The sequence below is a fragment of the Salvia splendens genome, chromosome 7, assembly GCF_004379255.2.
Source record: "Salvia splendens isolate huo1 chromosome 7, SspV2, whole genome shotgun sequence".
In the NCBI taxonomy this organism is placed as follows: Eukaryota; Viridiplantae; Streptophyta; class Magnoliopsida; order Lamiales; family Lamiaceae; genus Salvia; species Salvia splendens.
The window spans coordinates 30,363,324-30,389,782 of NC_056038.1; the positions used below are offsets into that span (position 1 = coordinate 30,363,324).

The 26,459-nt window shown below is 35.6% G+C and overlaps 4 protein-coding genes and 1 non-coding gene across 9 annotated transcripts; 3 read left to right on the top strand and 2 right to left on the bottom strand.

Annotated features, from left to right (window-relative positions):
- The first annotated feature begins 785 nt into the window (after positions 1–785).
- Positions 786–3,760, top strand: LOC121742093 (derlin-2.2). The gene is made up of 6 exons (XM_042135127.1): positions 786–1,197; positions 1,510–1,609; positions 2,136–2,350; positions 2,445–2,528; positions 2,954–3,007; positions 3,317–3,760. Exons 1-6 carry the CDS (start codon positions 1,099–1,101, stop codon positions 3,497–3,499), a joined length of 735 nt encoding a protein of 244 aa, XP_041991061.1. The 5' UTR covers positions 786–1,098; the 3' UTR covers positions 3,500–3,760.
- Positions 3,761–3,987: 227 nt separating this feature from the next.
- Positions 3,988–9,563, bottom strand: LOC121811574 (tobamovirus multiplication protein 1-like). Its single transcript, XM_042212440.1, has 11 exons — positions 9,297–9,563; positions 7,467–7,557; positions 7,344–7,396; positions 6,710–6,802; positions 6,463–6,534; positions 6,142–6,214; positions 5,967–6,012; positions 5,781–5,844; positions 5,144–5,197; positions 4,522–4,599; positions 3,988–4,435 (listed from the first exon to the last, which is right to left on the bottom strand). The coding sequence occupies exons 1-11, from the start codon at positions 9,435–9,437 to the stop codon at positions 4,340–4,342; spliced, it is 861 nt and encodes a 286-aa protein (XP_042068374.1). The 5' UTR covers positions 9,438–9,563; the 3' UTR covers positions 3,988–4,339.
- A 4,454-nt stretch (positions 9,564–14,017) lies between these two features.
- On the top strand, positions 14,018–14,089 carry TRNAW-CCA. The gene has a single exon. It is a non-coding gene; the product is annotated as a tRNA-Trp (tRNA).
- Positions 14,090–14,232: 143 nt separating this feature from the next.
- On the bottom strand, positions 14,233–19,470 carry LOC121811687 (N6-mAMP deaminase-like). Of its 3 annotated transcripts, none has more exons than XM_042212586.1 (13): positions 19,348–19,470; positions 17,750–17,848; positions 17,546–17,616; positions 17,243–17,334; positions 17,101–17,160; positions 16,690–16,920; positions 16,528–16,604; positions 16,375–16,444; positions 16,168–16,281; positions 15,735–15,801; positions 15,469–15,573; positions 15,244–15,364; positions 14,233–14,910 (listed from the first exon to the last, which is right to left on the bottom strand). In XM_042212586.1, exons 2-13 carry the CDS (start codon positions 17,824–17,826, stop codon positions 14,898–14,900), a joined length of 1,098 nt encoding a protein of 365 aa, XP_042068520.1. In that variant the 5' UTR covers positions 17,827–17,848; positions 19,348–19,470; the 3' UTR covers positions 14,233–14,897. The 3 variants fall into 3 exon arrangements, with proteins under 3 accessions (XP_042068520.1, XP_042068519.1, XP_042068522.1); XM_042212585.1 differs by having other exon boundaries at positions 17,477–17,616; XM_042212588.1 differs by lacking the exon at positions 17,546–17,616 and having other exon boundaries at positions 19,348–19,402.
- Positions 19,471–23,120: 3,650 nt separating this feature from the next.
- Positions 23,121–24,677, top strand: LOC121810987 (vacuolar protein sorting-associated protein 28 homolog 2-like). Of its 3 annotated transcripts, none has more exons than XR_006052491.1 (3): positions 23,121–23,278; positions 23,750–24,508; positions 24,624–24,677. XR_006052491.1 is itself a non-coding variant. In XM_042211737.1 (3 exons), exon 2 carries the CDS (start codon positions 23,826–23,828, stop codon positions 24,453–24,455), a length of 630 nt encoding a protein of 209 aa, XP_042067671.1. In that variant the 5' UTR covers positions 23,121–23,278; positions 23,750–23,825; the 3' UTR covers positions 24,456–24,503; positions 24,624–24,677. The 3 variants fall into 3 exon arrangements, 2 of the variants coding, with proteins under 2 accessions (XP_042067671.1, XP_042067670.1); XM_042211737.1 differs by having other exon boundaries at positions 23,750–24,503; XM_042211736.1 differs by having other exon boundaries at positions 23,750–24,677.
- The last annotated feature ends 1,782 nt before the right edge of the window (positions 24,678–26,459 follow it).

The window sequence follows — 26,459 nt, forward strand, 5'->3', positions numbered from 1 at the left end:
TCCTCCCGGTTCCGATTGATGTACTTCCGGGAGCGTCGTGGGGGTGGTGCGGCTTCCTCCGCCTCTCGTCGTCGATCTTCTTCGAGTGATTGTTCCATTAATTGGCGCATTTGCTCAAAAGGATCCATTTGTTTGAGTTGATTGAAGATGGAAATTGGAGTGATAGAGAGGATTTGAGAGGAATAGATGTGTGTTTGTGTTTGAAATGAGTATGGAATAGAATTATTTATAGAGTAAAAAAATTAAAAATTTAAAAAATGAAAATAAATATTTAACGGTAATATTACCGTTTGAAAAAAAAAAATTTTTTTTTATTAAAAATCGATTTTTTTTAAAAAAAAATGAATTATTGCGTCATCAGTGACGACGCCCACTCGCGGGCCAGCGAGTGGGCGTCACGCACGCATGGGGACGTGCCACGTGTCCCTGGCGCGTGGCGAGACAGCTCGTCTCCGAGACGAGCTACGCGACGAGACGGTCGCGAGCTGGAGACGAGATGGGCGCTGCAATGCGTCTCGCGGGGGTCTCGTCTCTCCGAGACGAGACGCGAGCCCGGCGCGAGACGCGTTGTGGATGGTCTAAGGGGGATCAGGATAAAAGTCGCACTACCAAATTAAAAGCGTTACTCACCGACCGACTATGCTAGTGGCATCACTTATTTGCATCTTATTGGCCAGCGCCACTCGAGCTTGCATCCTATTGGTCCGTGTCCCACACTCGAGACTCGTGCGCGTGTTAACAATCTCCACGCGATACAGGCAAAGTTTTGGCTCTTATATCCAAGGCGGAGAAGAAGAATCAAACAACGAAAGCAGAGAGAGAAAATTACCATCGTCTGTTTGTTCTTTGTTTCGCACCTATACACCCCACACAACCTGTATTTCTATACATACACACAAGCAGATATGCATTAGACATGTATAATTGAATTTCGGATTCAAAATTTAGGGTGTTGATCAATCCCTTTCGTTTTAATCGGACTGCTTATCTGGTTTTTAACATTCTCCCGGAATTTATATCCCTCCAATTTGGCCGGGGTAGATCGGGCTAGGGTTTATTGTTCTGCTTTTTGGTTGGTTAATTGCGAAGATATAAAGAATGGCGCAAGCAGTGGAAGAGTGGTACAAGCAGATGCCGATCATTACGCGTTCGTACCTCACAGCTGCCATCGTCACCACCATCGGTTGCTCTCTCGATGTAATACTTAATTCTTTCCCCTCTATTGAATTATTGTGTGGCGGATTAATTTGTATCGAGGGCGTGATTTATTGATGAGAGCGAGCATGAGGTTTATGCGGTGAAGTGTATAACTGTCATTGTTCTCTGATTTTCTGTACTGGGGTTGTCGGGATTACTGAATCAAATTTTTTCTTGCTAATTGCCAATTGTGCAAAGCCAATGCAAAATTTTTGGGTTATTTCGGTTTTAAACTCGAACCTGAGACCTTACCTCTCTACCACTTGACCAGTAGTTCTTCTTATTTGAGGTTGGGTTTCTGGTGATTTGCAGATAATATCACCATATGATCTTTATTTGAACCCGAAGCTTGTGGTGAAGCAATACCAAATCTGGCGCGTCATTACCAATTTCCTGTATTTCCGTAAGATGGGTAATTCTCTATCTGTCCTCTAAAAGTTAGGGCTTACTTTGACTGATTGGTGAATGGATTAAGAGTTGCTCTGTTGATGAATTGATACTGAAGGCACGGTTACAATTTATTGTCAAATTTCCACTGCAGAACCCCCCCCCCCCCGCCCCAATATATACACATAAGAGAAAAATATGAGTTTGCATGTTTCAGGGAACCTTTTCTTATAAGTGGCTACATGTTTTTGATGCAACCCTATGTTGCTTGATTGTGCACACACATGGAACTTGGAAGTATGTACATGATCCATGTGTTATTTGTTTGATGATATAACAGAGTTAATTGGTAAAGCATCGTCATTATAATTTAACTTATCAAGGAGTTCTCTGTGTACTGCTTATGTGACTGAAAATTCAGGTTTTGGACATGATATTTTGATTGGTAACTCTAGATGGAAAACTTTCAAGCCGGAGATGATGTTTTTTTTTTCTGTGCAGATCATTTCTCCTATATAACACAATCTAACCTCTTTCTATAATCTCTACAGATCTGGACTTCTTGTTTCACATGTTCTTTCTAGCTCGATACTGCAAGCTTCTTGAAGAGAACTCCTTTCGGGGGAGGACTGCTGATTTCTTCTACATGTTGTTGTTTGGTGCGACTGTTTTAACTGGGATAGTACTTCTTGGAGGAATGATCCCTTATGTCTCAGCATCATTTGCTAAGATAATATTCCTTAGCAATTCCTTAACCTTTATGATGGTTAGTTGCTTGTCTTTAGGACTTGGGCGTTTTAAGTTATAACTTAACAATTTGTCATGGCTTCCCTATGATATTGTATACCCTGTTATTATAGGTATACGTTTGGAGCAAGCAGAACCCATTCATTCATATGAGCTTTCTTGGCCTTTTTACTTTCACAGCTGCCTATCTGCCATGGGTAAGTGGCTTTACATTCATTGGCCATTGTTTGTGGTGCTACCCAATACAATACTCAAGTCCACATATCATGTTCCTGTAATGAAATGTCCATGTCTTATGCTCCACTTAATTAATAATGTGGGCAGAAATTCGACTGCTGTCTCGGTTTGTATATGTTGGTATTTTGAGTGGGTCAAGTTATGTGTTTACTGTTGTGATGCTTCAGTTCCTGTTCCTAGTTTTCTAATCACTATTGATTGTGTCGAGACTTTGGCTGTAATTTCATCTCATCTGCTATACACCTTAGATGAGCTGCATTATATGCAAAAGGACATACTCCAATATCTGACCATTGCATGCTTTAACATTGTCTGATTATTTATGTATTCTTTTACTTGTATACATTTTGTAGTGATGTGTGACTTCTGATGTTGACCTCAACAGGTGCTTCTTGGATTTTCTGTCCTTGTTGGTGCTAGTGCTTGGGTGGATCTTCTGGTACGTCTTACTATTGCGATTGAGTTTCCTTCACATGATTGCTTGGCATTTGGGGGAATGTTTTTTTATGGCAATATTAATATGGACCACATACCATCAACTGAGCGTTTATCAACTAGGTTCTGCATATTTCATCTGGGGCTAAAAGCGCATTTCTTCGGATTTATCTGATATTTCCTTTCACACTGTAGATAAGTGTCTCGAGTCTTGCCTAGGTTTTCAGGAAATAATTTATTTAGTGATGCATGTCAGAGAATGTGCTGGTTGCAAGGTATACTCGTGTCATTTACGGAGGTTTCTTTGCCTCAGGGAATGATAGCAGGCCATGCTTACTACTTTCTTGAAGATGTATACCCAAGAATGACAGGCCGACGACCCCTGAGAACTCCTGCAATTATACGTTCGTTATTTGCTGATGAACCTGTGGTAGCGGTCAGGCCTGCAGCTGTGAGATTTGCTGCTCCAGCAATGGAAGAAGCTCCACCTCGATGAAATTCTGGCGTTATGGGATGTCTAATGTTGATCAATGTATCAACCTTGCTCGAGGATCAATTTCGGATTCCTTGTCAATAGTGTTAAGGACAATTGGTTCTCTCACAGTTTGCGTGTTAATTACATTGGTGACCCTTCTCAGTTAGCAAACTAGCCCTGGCTGTATAAAGATGTTTGAGTTTTTAAGGATACTCTGTTATCAAAACAATCGAGTTTTCGGGAATTACTATAATTTATGAATTTACTTGCATTTTGTGCGTATATAATGGTATTGGAACATCTCCAATCATTTACGTTTAAGTATCAGTGTATCACATCAAATAATGATTTGATTTTATTAGTAGTGTTTATTTACGAAACATTAGTGGATAGTAGAGTCCATAAAATATTAAATTGTTAATTCTAATATTATGAGTACTATGTTGTAAATAAAATAATAAAATTTTCTAATTTATAATTGTCTAATTTGAAGGGACAGAGGGAGTATGTTTGAGAAACTGAAACTAACACATTTTTATGACATTTTAACTTAAGCATAGAATTCTAAATCTTGACAATTATTTATAACCATAAAAGCAACTACAAACTATGCTGACAGAATGGCCAAATTCTGCACAATACAAAGCAGACTGAGATGAATAAAATGGCTAACTTCTAAACACCAGAATTTAATAGATCGGCATCGTTGACATCGGACTCCCACAAAATACACGCAAAATGAAATCTCATGACCAGAGCCAACCCAGAGTGATAATAAATCTGGTTGGTTGCAGGTTCCAATTTCAGTCTTGCCAAGAATGCCAACAAATTTATGTATATATGGCCTTTTTCATGCATTCGCTACCGTATAGGGTGATACTGTGCTGATGGTACTCTTTTTGGAGGCAGCTTGCGCAAGATGTACAGAACAAGAGCTGAAGGAAGAATCTCAACCAGCTGTTTTTGCAAGACGGCAACGCATATCAGAAATATGAACTATTTTACATAAATTTAGCCCAACCCTTAAGAGAGGATGTCCATACCATATAGTAGATTACATTCAAAACTGGATGGTCCAATACATCAAGTGATGCATCTGAATCAAAGGCTGAGAGCATAACCTATATGGAAAGCAAATAATAGGGATCAACAAAGAAAGATAAGAAGCTCAAATAAAAAAGTAACAAAGCATCGCAACATTGAGGTAAGTTGAGCAACAGGTGAAGTAAAATCCATATCATTTAAGGCCCATTTGAACTTGGGTATTTAGGCAACATCAAATTTCCAAACCTGTACTAATGCTGGATTCTCACTCAGGACTGTTCACACAGACTCACTTTGGACAATTGAAATCTGGAATATTCAAGAACTTGGACTTCAAAGATATTTTATTTGGGTGGGTGGGGATAAGATGAATAATGTTTCACTAATTCATATTGCTAAATGCTTCTTCCCTTTGTGGATGATGAGGTTTTTCCATCTTGAAAGCAGAATCTCACAACTATAGATTTTTCTCATAGACTGAATTCAATTACTTTTGTGTTCAAGAATAAAGGGTACATAGCGGTTGCCTAAATGACAAGTACCGAAATCCAAGCAAAACTAATTATATAAATTTAATTTTGAAATAACAAGGAGAAGGACATTGAAAGTTTGAAACCTTACCACGAAGCACCTTATAAGGAAACAAGTGAAGCATATAGCAGTTACAGATCCAACCTGTAAAATGGATACTAATAGTAAGTACACATAACTCAACTAACAACAAAAGAAGATGATATCAAAAGCACAGATAGATGCTCAAAGTACATCCCATAGTAATCAAATCAATATTTCAAATTGTCACATCAAAAACCTTCAATTGCATGATTGTCGGGATTGGACAGAGACTTTCAACAGTTAAATAAATGATGCACAGAAGGATTTTGATTTAAGCAATAAATAACAAAAGGTGGTTATTAGAAGAAACTTTGATAGCTTCACTTAAAAACTCATTAACCAATTCAATTAGCCACTGTCATGAATATAAATTGATTTAAGGTTCACATTATCAATGAAACTTCATGGCTAGAAAATGGAGAGCAGCTTAGCTGGTGATACACTTCCCTTAAACCAATAGGTTGGGGGTTAGAATCACATTAAAGGTAAACAGGGAGCATTAATGATCCTTTTTAGAAGAAAAAAACTCGGTGTAAGTAGAGATGCTACTGTGAACCCTGAAATCTTTTTCTGATATAAAAATACAATTTCCAGTTAATTCCATCTAACAGTATTTCCAGTCAACAGATATATAGACACAAACCTCATAAAGTTTCTTTCTCCTCCCTTTAGATTCAATAGGGAAGCGTCTTAGCATGATGAACAACCTGCACAAGACAAACGACAAGTATGACACAGAAAAGTGTAAAGAAATAAAACTTAAGGTCTGAAGAAAGCAAAGGAGTAAAAAAAATTCCTTTTGAAAGAAAAACTGCCTCTTGACATTCACCTTCCTCCATACAGCAAAAATCCTAATGCAGCTGCAAATGACACCACTGCAGAGACCAAAATATTGAAGGAAGGTCAGACTGCTGGCATATGGATATCACAGGCGAACTAAGAAAGGCAAAGGCTTTAACTTTTGCATATATTGAAATGAGAAAAATAGGACTAGGAATGTATACCTGCAACAAATATCTTTCCAATAAATTCTGCAGTGCTGTTGTCATCTATCCAAAGGTACACCCAGATACAAGCCTGAAGAGAGAAGCCAGATTACAAGTATCACCAAACTGATTTGCAAAAAAGCTGATGTATAGTAAATGAGTTGAATAAAAAAAGGCCCATGGATATAGTGGAGAATAATAGGCCAATCATTATGTGGATTCAAGAGATACATATCTATAACTAATCTCTGCAAGATATAATATAGTATATTGTTCCACAAATAGGCAACAACGTGATTCAAGAAATAATAGCAGTAAACCAAGAGTGCTGCAATGCACCTGCACAAAATATACTCCACTGTTGATGGCGAAGTAACAGATTCTTAGTTTATCTGATGGCAGACATCTGGCCTGAAAAATGATAGGGATAGAAATGTTAGTGTCTCCTTATGTGACAACTGTATTTACATGTCATAAGCAATAAAATACCAGCAGGGGTCTAATCAGGGTCTAGGTGTTTGGGATATTGTTACACTAAGATTTCAATCTTTAATTATAAGAATTTGACCTGAAAAATAACTTATACCTGATGATATATCTCTGCCCAAAAAAGAACTAGAAGAGTATATGTGGAGAAGAAGAGCAAGCCAGGAGACTCCAGCAAAACCAAAGAGAGAGCCTGAAATGGGGAAATTAAGTTTACAATGGAGGTATAATAATGAAGCACAGATCATGTTAGCTAGAGTCACCAAAACACTTCATTGCTAAAGGGCTATGCTGTACGTCCATAAAATATGATTTCAATGGAGAATCCAGTAAAAAGGAGACCCTAAAACAAATTTCTGACATCTAGAAGCAGACATCTTTTAACTGAATCAAACACTCAGTAAGATAACGGTAAAAAACATGTTATGACAAGGAGTTCCTCCCAACCCCAACTACACTCATTGCTGTTTGTCGGCTCAATTTATCTAGTGATAGGCTGATGCATATCAAAACGGAGACTGTATAGTACAAATTCATCATGAACGTTATTAGCTATATCAATGGATTTTGTTGGTCTAGCCCAGTTCCTTTAGTGATCTAGATAGGCGTTGTAATGCTGTTCAAAATTCTTACTTCCACATAGCGCAGAATCTAATAGGGCAGTAACTCAAAGCATGGATGACACAGGGAAGATCACATCAAACAAAACAGTAAACAGTACTTTAGGATCTTACCTTAGGATGTAGAAGAAAAACATTCTTATGAAATCCAAATACGATAGCACGCACTGCAATGAATAATTAAATGATTAGACAAACAGGTAGAACTATGTCTGACATAAAACTATAATTTTATACCTCCATTTACTATGAAGTTCATGAGGTGGAACACTTTTTGCGTGGTCCAACCATATTCGGGCACCCTAAGTTCAATTCTTATCAATTGAATCTGCATAAAGTAAATCCATACCATTTTAGGAATAACATTTTCTTGCAATGAAGTCCTCACAAATCAGACATACAATCATGCTCGTATTACATAATCAACAATTCTATAAAGCTGAAAAAAATTTAACTGAGAAACCCACATGAAGAAACACTAAATAAACACAAGAAATATCATACAATATTAAATTACAAGAATCATATGACAAAACTTGAAGGAATGGAAAATGACTTCTTATAACTGTTGATAATAAAAAACACCATTTGGAAAAGGTGGAGAGAGTGGTTCCAAATCATAAACTACAAAAAAACGTGATCCGAATAATAAAAATATATATGTATCATTACGATCATAGCAAAAGTGGGTATATGATAGTATATTCTATTTACACTTGTTTGCAAATCAAACTGATAAAGGTGAAGATAACAAAATTAATTTATCTCAAAATCAACTATAAACTTATATTGCATTCGTCAATCGCGACAGCTATAATAACTTAGAGGTGGTCGTGTAGATAAGAAAAAGCTTGTCCCCATATACAGAGGACAGGTAACTGAGTAAGTTCTCTTTTCACTCTGAAATATTTAAACTATGACCATAAGATATGCCAATTGCCAAATCCCAACATGATCTCTACCAGAGAGTCAACAGTTCAACAGTTATATCTGAAGCAATAACCGTATGTAATTGAGATTAGAAACCTACGGGGTGTGATACGTTGCTAACTTTTCTTAAATTGCTAACTTGCTAACTCATCAACGTAGTGTATTAAAAATGTCAACACGATCATGTTAAAATGTCAACACATATTTGTGTTGATATTTTAATAAACTATGTTGACGTTTAAATATTAATGTCAACACAAAGTATTAAAATATCAACTTAAGTTTATGTTGACATTTCAGTATCATCGTATTGAAATTTTTAATACACTACGTTGATGAGTTAGCAAGTTAGCAATTTAAGAAAAGTTAGCATTATAACGCACACCAGAAACCTACAGTGTTTTTAGACACTAAACTCTGCAACTAGCAACTATCACAAACTTATAATGTCCCAATGGAATTAAGAACTTAGATTATCAAGAAAATTTAACTATCCAGTTAACCACATTAGTCTTAAGAACATTCAAAAATTTCCAGGACATGGATCTAATTCGACAAGATTCCAAAAGAGTTGACCAAGAGGAAACACTATACTAATTCCCCTTGGGGAAGAGATCCATCCAGGGGCGGAGGCTGAGAATTAGTGTGATTGGGGGCTAAACTAATTAAAAGTAGGTATGTTAATCGAAAAATCAAATTAGAATAAAGAAACACGTGAAAAGAGTTCCCTATAATATCAACAACTAAACCCTCTTGGACTCCCCTCTCAATAGTGACCTTACCATGGATCAGAAGAGAAGACATAGGGCAATAAATTTGTGAGAAAACAGTATGCCATGTATCAATTAAGTAGTGATTAAATACATCGAAATTAACGCAGCTAAATTAGCCCCAAAACCATCAGTTCATACGCCCCGATATTCGGAGAGGAATAAACGCGAATTCAACGGGATAAGAAAACTAGCTACGACAACAAAATTGCATCAAAAGCTATTTAGCTCAGATTAAGAAGCTCATATATTCCTAAGCTGGCGTAAGACAGGTTTGGCAAAGCAAAATCACTAACTAGAATCCCAACACAAGTAAATACTCCAACAAAATCTATATGGTAGATATGAAATAATATTGTAGACTAACAAGTGCAACGGAGGAAACAAGGGCATAGGCAGCGCAGAGAGAGTAAAATATTCCGTCTTGCCATACAACGGACTCGTTGATCTCATCCCACCAGTTGGCCACGGCGTCGATGGCCGGAGAGCTCATTAGCATTCTGGTCATTGTGCTCTCTTCTCTCTCCTCTCTCTACTTGAGAAGAGTAGGTCAAAATTGATTAGCTGTTGCTACTTGAATAATATTATTTCCAATAAGAGGAAGAAGAGATCAAATCATAATAAGAAGCTAAAACTCGAAAAAGATAGGAATCAAACGTGCAGTAGGATTTTTATAACAAAAAAACTAAAATAGTTGCTTCGGTGTTTTTAAAGATTCACTTAATACTTACTTATCATCACAAAATCATGGTTAAATTTGAACAAAATTTGTAGAATATATTAGATTGTTTTAATATATGAGTAAACTACATAAATTTTATATGATCTTTCACTTTTGTATATATATGATATATGGTAATTGATCTTTAATTTATATCATTTTTTTACCCCATAACAAAAATAACCCTATGTATCAAATATGTGATTTTTTTTTATTATGGAGGATATTTTTGGAAATTTCAATTAAATAGAATCAAATATGTGACTTTTTTTCTTCCTTTCTTATTTCTTTTTTTTCTTTAGTTTATTCTTCTTTCTTTTTTCTTCATTTTCTTCTTTCATTTTAGTATTTTATCTTCCTTTCGTCCTTCTTTTTTCTCCTTAGTTTATGTTTCCTCTTTTTTCTTTTTCTCTTCTTATTCTTCTTTCTTTTTTGTGTTTTATACATACATCTAATTGCATTCATAATATAAATCAATAACAAAACACCTAATTAAATTAATTATTTAAAGTAATTAAATCAATTGAATATTTTTAATTAAATTATTTATACTCATTTTAGGGTTGAAACACCTAACTAAAAATATTCAACTTTTTATCATTATGAATACAATGCACAATTTTAAAATTTGATTAAGACTATATTAATTAGTTAGTAATTTAATATAAAATAATAACTATTATTTATTAATTACTACTAGTTTTTACTATTATAAAAATAATAATATTATTACAATTAAATATAATTATAACTATAATTATGATTAAGTATATTTAAATGATATTAAAAAATAAATTAATTATTAATTTATAACATAAACATAATAATATTAATATTGATTAATAATAATAGTATAAAGAGTGAGGAGAATGAGAGAAGATATTATAATATCACTTCTGGTACTAGTTTTGTCAATGCCCAAAATACCTTTTATGACACAATTGGAAAAATGAATTTGTTTAGAGGGTATTTTTGGGTGAAAATTGCACCAGGTACCAAAAATGTGATTTATATGTACCAAAAATGATATAAAATAAAGATCATGTACCATTTATGTGCGAAAGTGAAAGATCAGGTACCATTTATGTGCGAAAGTGAAAGATCAGGTACTATTTATGTAGTTCACTCTTAATATATTGTGCAGTTTAGAAAATTATATATATTGGGCAGTCTGGTTTACAAAATTATATAATTTATTTATATTTGACTTAATATTATATGGATAATTAGTCATAATCATTTCAACTAAAATAGATTTTTAATTGGTCTTTATAATCGAACGTCACCATTAAATATTGATAATTGGTCTTTATAATCGAACGTCACCATTAAATATTGATTTTTGGACTAAGTCAATATAATTTTTTTCTTAATTATAACTTGTCTATATAATTAAGACTTAGTTGTTCTTTTGAAAAGAATACGATACAAAATAATAGTAGTACTAGTTAATGAGAAAATTATGAGAATTAAATATAGAGTATTTGCAGCATTTATACTTTAAGAATATGTATAATTTTGTAATTTTTGTGGATAGCAATTTATAGTAAATTAACTTGATTCGTAAGGCTATCCCCTTCAAATATTGTACTAGTAGTACATGATAGTATCATTTTTTTTCAAAATAACCTTATATTTACTTTTCTTATTTTTTGTTAATTTCCTTTCAGCGATGAAAATTAAGTAAAAGTGCAGGCAATGGTGTTTCGAGATTTTATTTTGAAAATGGAACATATGAAATTAATGAGAACTAGATTTAACAATACCGTGAAAATAAAAGAAGAGAAGAATACAATATTCTACTACTAGTATCTCTATTCTTAGAATACATTTTGGCATTCAATTTATCTTTGAAAATTGGCGTTAAGTAGATTAATTCGTCTTTCATCCCAATGTATTTATAAATAAGTTTAGATGGTACAATCAAAATTAGATTTCCCATCCCGAGTAGGATTATAGATCATATTACCTCCGTCCAAGATTAGTAGTTTCATTTATTCTAACCATGAATATGAGTCTTAATTCATTTTTAGTATAATTGATAATAGGGCCTAACATTCCACTAACTCATTTCATTCACATTTTATTTAAAACTAATACTATATATAAGTGAGACTTATATTTTACTAACTTTTTCACCTACTTTTTTTTAACAATGCTTAAAACTTGTGTCGAAAAGAAATGAAAAACATTGCTTAAATTTTGTGTCGAAAAAAAATGAAACTCCTAATAGTGGATCGAGGGGGAGGGAGTATCTTATAGTAATAGGGAATGGCTCTAGTGAGAATTTTTTTTTAAGAGTCAACTGCATCAAATGACCCTAACTTTTGCACTAGTTGCACCAGTGACCCCTAACAAAAAAAATAGCACCAGAGGGGCCCAACGTTAAATATAATCACGAATGAAGTTTTTCGGACCAAAACACCCTCAGGCCCTAAAAGGGCATTTTTGTCACTCCATTATATTGCTGACATGTGATTTATGCCACATTTTTGTCAGCAACTTCTTATGTAAGTTTTTGTAGTTAATACGTAATTAAAATGTTATCATTATTTACACTTTCTAATTTTTTTATAATAACATATTTATCATTATCTGCATTAATTAATATGAACATAATAAAATGAGGCCATTTCTTCCTTATAAAACTCATTTTCTGGTATTTTTCCGTGTTTTATTTCCCGTAATTTATTTTATTTACATTGATTTATGGATCAATTTTATTTATTATGAAAACATCCTAATTTTGCAGTATTAATTTATAAATTTACATTGTCTTATTTCAAATACTATTATTAATAAAAAAATCTTGAAGGATTAAATAGCTAATATCACGTACTTGAATTTTTTCAAAATATTACTCACGTTTCAATTTTATCATGAATGACAAGAAACTATGCAAATTTATATCTAAAGATTGAATGTTCATATGATGTTAAAAATTTCAGTTTGAGCTAAATTAAAATTACATCAATAAAATATCAATCATAAAAATCATCTTAAAGTTAGGCTTAGAGTAACAAATTATTTCGATGATATATAATGAAATAATATTTTAAATGTCAATGTTTTCAATAAAATAATGATTGTATCATTTAATTAAATGTGAAATATTTTTTATTCTGTGTATTATTGATTGGGATTTTATTGCATAAATAGCTTCACTTTTTCATATTTTTGTCTCTCAATGAATTTCCTACATGATATAACTAGAGGGACATAAGAATTTTTTTGTATAAATATTGACAAAACTTTAATCACGTATGAAGTATTAGAACTTATTAGGAAATCACTTAAGAAGCTGCTGACAGAAATGTGACATAATTCATATGTCAGCAAATTTAGAGATTACCAAAAATGCCCTTCAAGCTATTTGGGCATTTTCGTCCGAAAAGTGGCTAAAAAAACTCCATTCGTGATTATATTTAACGTTAGGCCCCTCTGGTGCTATTTTTTTTTGTTAGGGGTCACTGGTGTAACAAGTGCAAAAGTTATGGTCATTTGGTGCAGTTCACTCTTTTTTTAAAATGAGAACTGAAAATCATAGTAGTTTTCTGATACATTAATATGAGTTGGTATCACAAAACATATCAACAACTGATATTTAGTCACAAACATATTTAGAGTAACAAACTGATATTCATAAAATAACAAACTCATATGAAGTTAATAGTTGATAGTATGATCTATAATATTAACTGATATTAATAGATTTATGAATTGATATAGTATAATTCTGTGTGGGGTGTGATCATTTGCTAACTCTTCTTAAGTGTTAACTTGCTAATTTATCAACACAGTGAATTAAAAATGTCAATACGATGATACTGAAATATTTCAAAAATATTTTAGAATTCTTTAATTGTAAAATATTGAAGAATGAACTTTTCTTGCATGTCACAAAATTAAGTGATAATATTGAAGGTCAAATTATATTTAGAAAATTCGTCAAAAATATATAGTAAAGATATTTATAAAAAAATATGAGTATGTGATAAGTTTATTAAAAATATGTATCTTTCAAGGTATTGATGGTATTTTCGTCCAGAAAAACTTGAAAATAATAAAAAAAGAGTAATTCAATTGATAGTAACTCATAGTTGACGGAACTCAAATTTATTTTCAAAGTTTACGGACCTAAAATGATAGTTTGACAGAGTTCGTGGAATAAAAAAAGACGTTCCCTCTTCTTTAAAACATTTGGACTAATTCGACACAAGTTTAAAGAGAATTGCATTCCAGAGTCTCATTATATACACACATAAGACAAGTAATATTAGTTGAAATAGGATAAAATAAGATAAGAAATGCGTATTGATGTTTAATATAAGTAAATAAGTAAAAATTTGATGGTGAATTAACACCGAGGATCCGTGGCGCAATGGTAGCGCGTCTGACTCCAGATCAGAAGGTTGCGTGTTCGATTCACGTCGGGTTCAAATTCCCCGATCTTAAAAGGTTCCAAAATTTTGGTATTTTTAATTCGTGAAACCTAAATCAAAGATTGCAGCTATGAATCCAATGTAAGACCAGATTGAAGGCTAGTGTGAACACACTATATTTTTCGACATGGGTTTCTATCTTGTCTTTGAACTAAACATGATTTGAAACTTAAAAATATGACTGATAGTATATAATTGATGAACATATCCTTGCTACTTACTCTAGATATAAGCCAAACATTACACATCATATCTCTGAGAATCAACTTTAAGGTTCAGATAACCAAAACCAGGAATATCATTCAGACGGTCTCCGTGAACAACTTCAACGACGGAGCAGATCCCATTGCTCCTCCTCCTCCTCTTCTTCCTTTTCCAATTCGACATTGAAAATCTGAAGCCAACCCATCTAGAAGGCCTCTCTTGAGAGCTGGTCTCAGCAAGCTCCAATTCGACTTTTCTGAAGTAGTCGATCTCCCTCTTCACAAGTGATCCCATGGTGCCTCGCGTGCCCACCTCCAATGGCACTCTCCCACCGCTCATGATCAAAGATCAAGTGTGTACGATTGAGCTTGAGCCCTTGGTTTTTGGTCTTGTCGATCTCCTCGTCTTCCTGCCTTCAAATCTACTTAAATCGGAGAGCATGAGACTTCTGCTGGACACAGAAGCATCTACATCATCTGCCGTTTTACAGCAAGGATGGAATGATAATGCTGCTACTGCAAGGGGTTATATCAGCACAACACACCACCTCTCACCCCTCTTTAAGTTTAGAATCAGGCCATAATTACGCATGCATTGCCACTTACCTGGTCCACCTAAAAAAGATGCAAAATCGAAAGAGCATAAATTTACATGCCCTTATCTCACTTGAGAGGTAGTGCTCAAAATGATGATATCTCAAGAGTGCAATTGAAGGGAATGACTTTAGTTAAAGTAGTGGATAATTTAATAATCTGAAACCAGATAACTATGGCCTAGTTTAATTTGTAATCATTAAACAGCATCATATCTTCCCCTTGCAGTGCATAACATAATACTATTAGACATGGAGCGGTTAAAACTTTGCTCATTTTGCACACAGGTAACCTACAACATTAGCTAAACAAATTGTTTGTTTAAGAGAGAGTTCAATTCACTGAGCAGATTACAAGTTGAGTCTGGTGTGAGCTGAGGCAAATATTGCCTTCAAATCTTCGTTTACTCTCCCACTTGCGAAAATGAAGTCTACGGCTTTTTGCGCAAGCTGAAACATCTCCCTCTTTCCAAGACCTTGATACCAGAAAAACGAGAAGAAAACAGAAAAAATATTCATGATGCTAAATCAGGGCGTAGAATCAAATTCACATACCCAAAATACAAAATAGTAGACCTACCAAAGGCAGATGAGGCAAGGGCATACTCAGCAGATAGACTGGTGGAGAAGACCCCAGTATCATCAGTGCACAAAATCAGAGGATGGTTTGGTTTGTATAGATCAGCTGCAAGAAACATTAAGCTCTTACAAACTCCGTATTTAGCAATTTTTTCTTTTCTTTTCATCAATGTGGAAATTAGTATAGCACATTTGAGATTATCAACATTCAAAACATACTAGCATGGAATCTCTAAACCATATTAAGAGAGGGTTGTGGAATCTAACCAAAGTGGTGAACATCCGCAGAAGCAATAGTTTCAGTTTTAATGTTGGAGGTCAAACAAATCTCCACCTGTTAGTTGGAATGAACAGTTAATCAGGAGCATAAATATTAAATAAGCGAAAACATGACACATGATGCAACAGGCAATGGCGATCTATGTTTATATTCAAAGACTATTTTTGCAATATTGTTAAAACATGGTTGGGGTATTTTGTAATGAGCATAACCATGTAATCTATGTTCATTTTTTTTAAACAATTTAGGAATACATACAAAAAAATGAGTGGGGTGATTGTAACGAGCATAAATCGTGTACAGTAATAGTATTAAGCATGCCTTCCACAACAAAAAAATTGCTGCCACAAGTCACCAAATTAGAAGAAGATGATGGAGAAAGAAAAAAAAAGAGAAGCACAGAAGAAAAGAAAACTTTACTGGAATTTCAAGTCTTTTCAAAAGCTTCCAGTCTTCATCTTCAAGGCAACAGGCATGCCCGATTCTCTTGGGAAGAAAATCTAGCATTGCACGAATTTCAACCGGATTGGGTACCTATAAACACTAGGTTGTAGAAAAAATGCTTAGAATAACAACAATTTTGGCACCATGAGAAATGAAATTATAGAAGGGATAGATCAAATACACCTCTCCACAATGTAGGGTAATTGGAAGGCCTTGCTTTTTAGCAAATTCTAATGCTGGTAAAAACGTCAGCCTATACAAAGAAGAATCAGATATTCATCATCTCCACGCAAACAGAGTGTTGGTATATCATGTATGACAAGTAGTGTAAGCTACCATTGACCAACATTAGGGTTGCCACAAAGATCTATGCCCACTACCCCAAAATCTTTCAGTTCCACCGCAAGCTCCACCTTCAAAAATAGGTAACATACCATAAGGTCTCTAGATCCAAACAATTTAAAACCTGGAGCTTCTTCTGGTCATAGACTAACTTACAGTTTCCATAGCAGCTTCAGTTGTCTCACGACGGTCAATACTTAGAAGTAGCCTCACATATATCTTCTTGCTTCCAATGCCATTGCGTAAACCATCCACGGAATGAGAATGCGCAAAAGCATCTGTCTTTAGTTCACCAGAAAGATCTACCTCAACTGAATTGACAGATCTTATCCCCTCTAGAACTGCTTCCACATATGAGCGCTTGCTCATAGCTTTAGAATCATTCCTCTGCATTTCAAAAGTGTCAGAATTATAAATTTAAAATAATACACTGGCAAAAACAATTAGACTCTCCGGACGGTCGGGGGTCGGCCGCCCCCACATGCCCCCTAAATCGGCCACTGCATAATAACAAGACTATCTTACTCAGGAATGTATCAAGAAGTCTTCAAGCAATATAAGATATACCTTCGGAGTCGTTCTTAATTCCAGATAGACGACATTGTCTGCAGCAAAATCCTCAATAACCTGTCCACATGAAGTTGAAATAAGAGGGTGAAAAGCGTGGGATACAGAACAATAGCCACCTGAAAAGTTTGTGCACTCCCACCTCTTTTGTTATCCTAGCAACAGTTTTGTGGTCTGTTGTAATAATATGAATCAAATCAAACATCTTGAATACTTCATTCAGAGCTCGATCGCCTGGAAACACACAACGTTCAATTCACTTCTAGGTCAACATCAAAATTTTATGTTCATCTTGCCTTAATCCATCAATGCCAAACAAAAGGAGGTCTTAATCTAAACTTGCAACTATTGGGATTAAAACTAAACGAGAATTTACTTGATGATTTTAAAAAAAGTCGAGTAATATGAAACTGAACATGATTATAACAGAAGAGGATTGCCAGACTTTTCAGAATAACATGCTCGACATCTGAGAAAACGATAGAACCCTTCTCCCCTAGTTCCCTAGCAAGCTCCCTGCACATGATGATTTTCCGTTTAAAAAGAAAAAACAGGTCAAAGATTATTTAAATACCAGGAGAATGTAGATTCAGTAGTATTAGCAGAAAATGAGTGAAATGAAACAGCGAGATTTGAGAGTTCGGCGTACAGCAATGTGGAGTCTCTTATTGAGCCATTGAGATGCGCGTGAAGTTCAATTTTAGGCATTGACACACACCACTCCATGTCTCTCCACTTGCAACACAACCTATAACACAATATTAATGACATTGTACATGAAATTCGATCTCAATTCCACAACTTGAACTGAGAGCTAAGTCAAGCAAACAAAATCAACTTATGATCTTAATCACACCGCACTAATTATGTCAAAGCAGAAGAACAACTTGTAAGGCAGTAGCTACCTAAACTAGGAATATTTAAATCGCAAAGACTCTCATGCTGCATGCATGCGTACAATGAATCTCTGTACACAGACCCAAGTCACCCAACCAGCTCACAAATTGATGAAACCAATAGCTAACAAAAAGTTTCAGCTTCTACTTTGTGTGCATAATTTCATTTTTTAAGTTTCATTTGAAATCTCATATATCCAATTAATATTAATCCTGCTTTGTAAGTGTAATTTCATTTATTTTTTTAACGTCTCATTCATTCTCAAGAAAATCTCATTTATATTAAGGTGGCAGAGGGGCTGAAGTCAGGTTTGGCACCGAAGTTCCATCCACACTCATTGCAGATGTATGCACCATAGAACCCTTTTAACTTAATTGGAGTTAAAAGAATTAATTTACTTAAACATCTAGCGTCATTCTTGATTCATCAAACACTTCCTATCATAAGGTAAACTTCTAAGAATGTAACAGAATTTTTGAAAACATAAAGAAATTCTTATTCATTTTCTTCATTCTGGTCCAGGTGATCTTTTTATTCTTTTATTTACTAAGACGCAACAGCGAAACGCTTTTCAAATTAAATCAACTCCAAAATTTGGGCCGAACTGTAATCAACACTTCCAGCTCAATATTGCTCACCAAGAAAGTCCCAACTCTCCCAACTCTGCAGATTGTGTCTCCCTCCCCATTAACAAAACTGAAAATTCTTCCTCTCAAACTTCTTCTTCTCTGATAGATTGCCCAGGAAATTTTCTGTTCAACCACCACCTCCGCCGAACACCATTACAACGGAAAAAGCACATCTACTTCCTTGAAAATTCCAGTGAAACAACATACAACCGCTGCCCTCTTCTCGGACACAACCAGCCACAGCGCCACCCCTCTCGCCTCTAACTTGGACAACAGCCTATAATTCCCCCCCAAAGCCAGCTCTCCTGGCGCCATTCCTCCCCAAATCCCCAGGGTCCAAATTCAGTCAACAACAAAGAGGATAAAAAAATCCCTACCTTTTTTCTCTCTCTCAAATCTAATTCTTTTCAATCTATATATCATATGTTATTATTGTTTAAAATTTTCTTTTCTATACATAAAACTAGTGTAGGCAGATCATGGAAATATAAGTGAAATGGTTTTGGTGAATGTGATTATGCCAAAACAACTAGATGGAATTTTATCTGAGTGAAATTGCACATCAAAATTGATTGAGAATATAGGTTGCTGTGGTTATTGATTTACTGCAAGATAATATGATTTTTGAGTGATGAGGTTCTTGTTCATGACAAAATTAAAGGAGATGAATAGCAGAATTTCCAGAGTGTAAATAGGCTTAAAACTTGAGTTGAGAAATTACCGACTGAAACTTGTAGGAAAACTTCCAGCAGAAACTTGCTATGATAAACTTGGCGTAGTTGTTTGAGTTGAAAATTTGGGGAAGCTACAGAGTGTGGTTTCTGGTGAAGTAGTACGAGTACTATGTAAACCGCAAAATAACAGAATTTCTGGATTTGGGCTTCATAAGATACAGCTAATATCCAGCAAAAAAAACCATCTTTAAATTAAATTTATAAAACTAAAGCCCAGCAGTTTAACTTGGTCCAGAGACTAATTCAAGTTTTCTGAATACTGAGAATTTGCACATGATATGTATTAATGACATCAATATATTTTTTAATGTAGTCAACTATTTCTTAATCACTAAGAGAATGGAGCCTCTTAGATAAGAGTATGGATGTAATTCCAGACTCACATTTATTCATTTTTTACTCTCTCCTCTTTTACAAGAGCACAACACCAACATTTATATTCTTCCACAAGAGAATATTCAAGGATCTCATCATTCTATTATTTAATTTAAACAAAAACATTTCCACAATATAAAAATGCATTAAAAATACCCGAACTACTATTACAAATTACAAAAAAAATAAAAATTACATAATTAAAATCCTAAAAATTAAAAATCACACGCTTAAAATCCTAAAAATTAAAAATTACATAATTAAAATCCTACAAATTAAAAATTATATAATTAAATCCTAAAAAATACATTCGTGGAAATTTAAAGAAGATTAGTCCGATGGCGGTATCCCCAACTGTTTTCGGAGAGCTCGTATCATTGCATGATGCGCATCAAATTGCTCGGGAGTCATCCGAGACGCATCGGCTTTAGTGGCTTGATACAAAATGACCTGCAAACTGTTATTGGGGGTGGAGGCGGCACAAAGGGAGTGGGAGCCTGCGGTTCGGCTGGGTCGCGGCTCGACGGCGGCTGGCCATCGGTTGTTTCCTTCCTCGCGGCCGGCGTCGGCTTGCCACCTCGTCCTCGCCGGCGTGGGATAGGGATAACGTCCTCGACCGTTTGCTGGATGAGCTGGAGGAGGATCAGACGTCTCCCTTATACTTCGGATGAAGACGCACCTCCTGCCAAGTGTTGAGATGCTTGAATGGTTTGTAATGCATTGATTGGTAGGTCGACATGGCGGCCGTGATGATGTCGACCTCGCTCGTGCCGCTCCCTGCAGGACCATTCGTGGTTCCATCCGCGAGAGTTGGAGGGGTGATCGCCGGAGCCGGACATTTTTGCAAGCGAGAAAGAGTGAGAATTTAGAGAGAAGTATATTGATGAGAGAATTGTTTGGTGTACTGTGGTGTAATTTTATGTGTTAAAATAGGGGTATTTATAGATGAAAATGTGAATTTTGGGGTAAAAATACTGAAAAATAAATTAAAAATGAAAAAACGGATATATTTTATTGAAAGTTGGAATATATATATATATATATATATATATATATATATATATATATATAATTTAAATCTGATTTTTATATATTTTTCAAAAAAAATGAAAAAAGAAAATATCCAACGGTATTGCCGTTGGCGAATTAGAGCCCGCCACGTCAACCTGCTCTTCGGTACGGTGGTGCTCGATGCTAAGAGCAGGGCCGTGCCGTCGGCAAGAGCACAACGGCAAGCAGGGTACTCGTCGCACCGTCGGTACGGGCCTGCTCTTAGCATCGAGCACCAATGTGGATGCTTTAAATATATTAGGTTGTCCACGAGCCCAAGACCCGTAATATTTTATACTTTCAATTATACTTGAAGGAACAATTATTTCATGAATCATAATTTTATTCAAGAAAGAAAAATTAAGACCAAACATATTATGCGGTGTATATTAGTGTGTATAAATATGGTTAGATCGGTGATATTTACGGTTTGGACCGGATAGAAAAAGCTAATTAACCACACAATCCACACACTTTAAGAGTGGATCTGGTTGATTTAATCAAAACTGATTCAACATTATTAGTAGGAATTGATAATACATCAAATGATCCAAATAAGAAAAATAATATCAATAATTAGGCCTAGCAAAACGGATAGCGAGAATGGGGTATTTCCCGACCCAATAGCCGATAGTTGACAGGTATCGGGTACTCGCTAGTTGACAAAATCGGAAACGGGGCGGGTATGGGGTAGTGCCTTTTGGTGATGGTCAGATATCGTTTGTACTCGAAAGACACAATTAATTACAAAATGAGTTGACAAATAAATAGATTAAGGTTTTGTAATTTCAATTTCACCTCACTTTTTAATTTTACACAAATGAGTTGGCAAACCCTATTGTTTCATCCGCATTCACTCATCACCACCGGACGACAACCTCTCTTTGCTCAACGCCAAGCATTGAAGGTCGACCTCTCCCATTGCGCTCACTCGTAGACGGCTCGCTGTCACCGCCTCCCGCTCGACGCCACACCCCTCACCAACCGCAGCCTATTTGACGACTGACACACAATCAGATTCCAACTACATGTTTTTTTTGACAGATTGAAGATGTTTTTTAATCAATTTTATTGAACTACAATTGGGTGAGGATACCACAAGCATTGGGTGCTGGGATTAATATCCAACATAGGCATCAGGCATACCCGATTTGTTCATGGGAAAAGTATCAAGTGAGATAATGAGGCCATGAGGGCGAGGTTGGGTGTGGGTATCCGCTTGTACCCGTTTTGCCCGGGCTGGCTATAATCAATATTACTCCATCCGTACATCTGTAATAAAGAAGTTTCTTTTTTTGCATGAGATTTTAAAAATTGTGTTAAAAAGTGAGTTAAGTAAAGAGAGAATAAAGTAGAAAAAGAAAAATGTAGAGAGATGGAGAGAAATCAAAGTAATAGCAGAGAAATATATTCTTTTGGCCAAAGTAAAAATGGCTCAGCCACAGTGAGACAATCTAAAAAGAATTACTCCATCCGCCTCCGAATAAGAGTCGCTAATTTCCATTTTGGGTTGTCCCCCATTAGGAGTCACTCTTCATTTTTACCATAAATGGTAGTAGGTCTCACATTCCACTAACTCACTCCACTCATATTTTATTATAAAACCAATATAAAAATGTGGGTCTCACATTCCACTAACTTTTTCAACCAACTTTTCTCTACATTTTTTAAAACTCGTGCCCGGTCAAAGAGCGACTCCTATTAGGGGACGGAGGGAGTACAATGTAGCTATAGAGGAACAGAGGGAGTACCTTTGTAGATAATGCATTGATTGTAATTTCAACATCTTGCCCATGCTGACTATTAGCATTCACAATAAGGGACGTCAGCACGGACTAGCCATAGGCTAGCGGGAAGGGTGTGGCGGACATTCGCTATTGCGTTTGACTAACACGACAGACGTCTGGAAGACGGGCGAGCGGTCATCCACAGACAATAGGCGTTAGTCGATTGCTAGCCCATCGCTGGCCGCGTAGGCTATCCGATTTTTAATTTTTTTAAAATTTTTTTATTTATATTTTATATTTACAACTCATTGCACTTCATTTTTTTTGATATTTGATAAACACCAACAATTAAAATGAATTAATCATATTTGTCAATTTATTTGCTAGACAATGGCGTTGATTAGCCTATTGCTGGGTTGTTGTTTGGTTTGCATATGACTAATGTGGGAAGTCCATAGTGATATTATAGGAAGAGTTTTTGGCTAGCCTTTTACTTGCGCATGGCTAGTCCGTGGCCCACTGTTGACTAGCGTTTCTCGAGTCTCGACTGACAATTTTGAATCACGATTTTTCGACCGGCAATTTTTGAATAGCTATTTTAGTACAACAGCGAAAAACGAAGTAGAAGCAAAAGAAGGAAGACGACTATGAATAATTTAATCTGAAATACTAATGATTAAAACCCACACGCAATCTCAGACTGGCATACAACCTGCCCTCCCATCTGCGCCACTCTTCCCATAATTCAAACCGCGTTTCTTTCCCTGTAAGTTCTTTTATCTCTCTCTAGATTTTAATTTGTTGGATTTCGTTCTTTGTTATGGCTCTTCCGGTGTAACCTACGTTCTGAGATGAATTTGATCTGTTTATATTTTAATTAGTCTTGTGGAAGAGTATTATGTCGCTTCTGGGCGATGATTTGTTTTTTCCTCGATCCTAGATGAATCCGGGGCTATGAAGCTCCATCCTTGCAATGAATATAGGGTTTCGGAATTTACTGACCTCTTTAATACTATAGGTTTTGAGTGCACAGTATTTTTTTCATTGATCTGATATAAATTGTAACGAATTTTAAATTTGTAGAAACCTGCCCCTGTTTTATTCGTTTATTTTTAAGTTGCCACCTGCAAATTGGGGATTTCTTCCTACTGTTTCGAGCGTGTAATTCTATTCTTCTGGGAATAATTGGCATTGTATTGAGGATTAAGAATCTGATGTTTGGTTTTTGAGCTTGCAGTGGTAAAAGTGTGCTTCTTTTTGCGCGTGTCCCGTTCTCTTCTCCAGTCCGATATTGACATACATATCTATACTATATGGAGGTTAAGCTATGGAACGACAAGCGCGAAAGGGAGATGTATGACAATTTCGCTGAGCTCTTTGCGATTATAAAGGCAACCGAGAAGCTTGAGAAAGCTTATGTGCGGGACGTGATATCTCCAGCGGAGTATGAGGTTGAATGCCAAAAGTTGATCGCCCATTTCAAAACGCTGTCTTCCACGTTGAAAGACATTGTGCCTAGCATTGAGAGGTTTCACGATACTTACAAGATGGATTGTCCTGCAGCCATAAACCGCCTCGTGACATCTGGTGTTCCTGCAACCGTTGAGCACAGGGCGGCTGCTGCCACAACCCATTCTACATCGGCTGCCATTGTGGCCGAATGCGTGCAGAATTTTATCACTGCTATGGACTCCTTGAAACTAAACATGGTTGCTGTTGATCAGGTCCACCCGCTGTTGTCTGATCTCTCTGCTTCTCTCAATAAGCTTTCTATATTGCCACATAATTTTGAGGGGAAGACAAAGATGCAGGATTGGATTGCCAGGTTATCGAAAATGGGTGCAGCAGATGAGCTTACTGAGCAGCAGGCTCGGCAGCTGCACTTCGACCTGGAATCATCTTACAACTCATTCATGGCGGCACTGCCAACTGCAGGGACATAGTTGTTTTGCTGGACAAGGTTGTACAGAATGGATACACTTGTAGGCAGGGTAATGTAAGCTATTCAGATTTCACCATTTTTTGTGTTAGTTTCATGGAAACGATGTAAGTGCTGTAATTTCTTGAGTGGTCCTAAACCATTTAATGATGTTTGTTTCTTGTGTGACTAGGTATGAAGGTTGTACCTGCTGAAATTGCTTGAATGGTCCTAAACCTTTTGAATTGATGTTGTGTTGTTTGTTTCTGGTAAAGTTGTATTCTATCTTGAAGAAATCTTAGAGCAACCACTACGCGTCCCGCGACTGTCCCGCGTTTCGTTCTGGAGGGACGGAACCGCCACGGGACGCGTTGCAGCGAGGCGTTCCGTCCCCAGCCCGTCTCCATGCCGTCCCGTAGCCCGCGACCACGCGACGCGGGACGCGACGTCTCGCCACGCGCCGAGGCGAGCTCCCAGGGCATGCGTGACGCCCACTCGCCGGCCCGCGAGTGGGCGTCGTCATGCTGACACAAAAAAATGAATTTTTTTAAAAAATATTTTTTATTTATAAAAATTGTTTTTTATATTTAAAAACAATTTTTACAAATAAATGAATACAATAAATTCGTATTAACCCATATATATTTGATGTGCTTGCGAATTTATGAAACTCATTCTTGGTTGTCTCTCTTTTATAGAGACATTCTTGAATGTTTTATGTTCCACTTTCAATGTGGGACAAACTCATTCTTGGGCGTCTCTCTCTTTTATAGAGACATCATTGAATATTTTATGTTCCACTTTTAATGTGGGACAACTCATTCTTGGTTGTCTCTCTTTTATAGAGACATCCTTGAATGTTTTATGTTCCACTTTCGATGTGGGACAAAATCATTCTTAGTTGTTTCTCTTTTATAGAGACATCCTTGAATGTTTTATGTTCCATTTTCGATGTGGAACAAATTCATTCTTGGTTGTCTCTGTTTTATTGAGACATCCTTGAATGTTTTATGTTCCACTTTCGATGTGGGACAAACTCATTCTTAGTTGTTTCTCTTTTATAGAGACATCCTTGAATGTTTTATGTTCCATTTTCGATGTGGAACAAATTCATTCTTGGTTGTCTCTGTTTTATTGAGACATCCTTGAATGTTTTATTTTCCACTTTCGATGTGGGACAAACTCATTCTTGGGTCTCTCTTTTATAGAGACATCCTTGAATGTTTTATGTTCCACTCTCGATGTGAGACAAACTCATTCTTGGTTGTCTCTATAAAATTGTATTTTAAATTATGTCATTTTTATTTTTTTTAGGATTTTAATTATGTCTTTTTCTATTTTTTTGAATTTCAAGTTGTAATGTTATTTTATTTTTAATGAAGTGTGGTTTTTATGAATTAAATTTGTTGGAGAAAAAAAATAAAAAAATGAAATTGAATGAATAGTAATTTAAGGGACGGTTAAGGGATGAAGCATTGCAGGTTCCATCCCTTAGTTAAGGGATGAAGTAAAAAAGTACAGTGGGGGCCCTCAAATAGTAGTTTAAGGGACGGTTAAGGAACGGTATAGAGACATCGTAGTGGATGGCCTTAGTATGTGACATCGCATGTTCAAAATTTGTACGAACTTTAATCTGTTAGGTGGCAGTTATTTGAAGTGATTTTGGACATGCAATTATGTAGCATGAGTTTGAAACATAGAGGAGGCATTTCTGCATTTGTTTGTTTGCACATTTCTTTAGAGAATACAAGAAATATTTTGTGTGAAATTGATTTTATTTACGTATGCGTCTTTAAGGTACCCAAGCTATCTGACTTTTGGGGCCGTTTGATAGCTATGTCATGTTTCGACTAGTCATGATACAATTCATGATAGTTGTCATAGTTTCAATTAGTTAATTTATACATTTTGGGTGTTTGGCAGATTAAGATAATTGTGAGTCATCTTATTTAAGTGTTTAGTGCAATAAGACACAGACAAGAATTAAAATTATGATTTTCAAAATTATCCTTACTTAAGTTCAATTAAT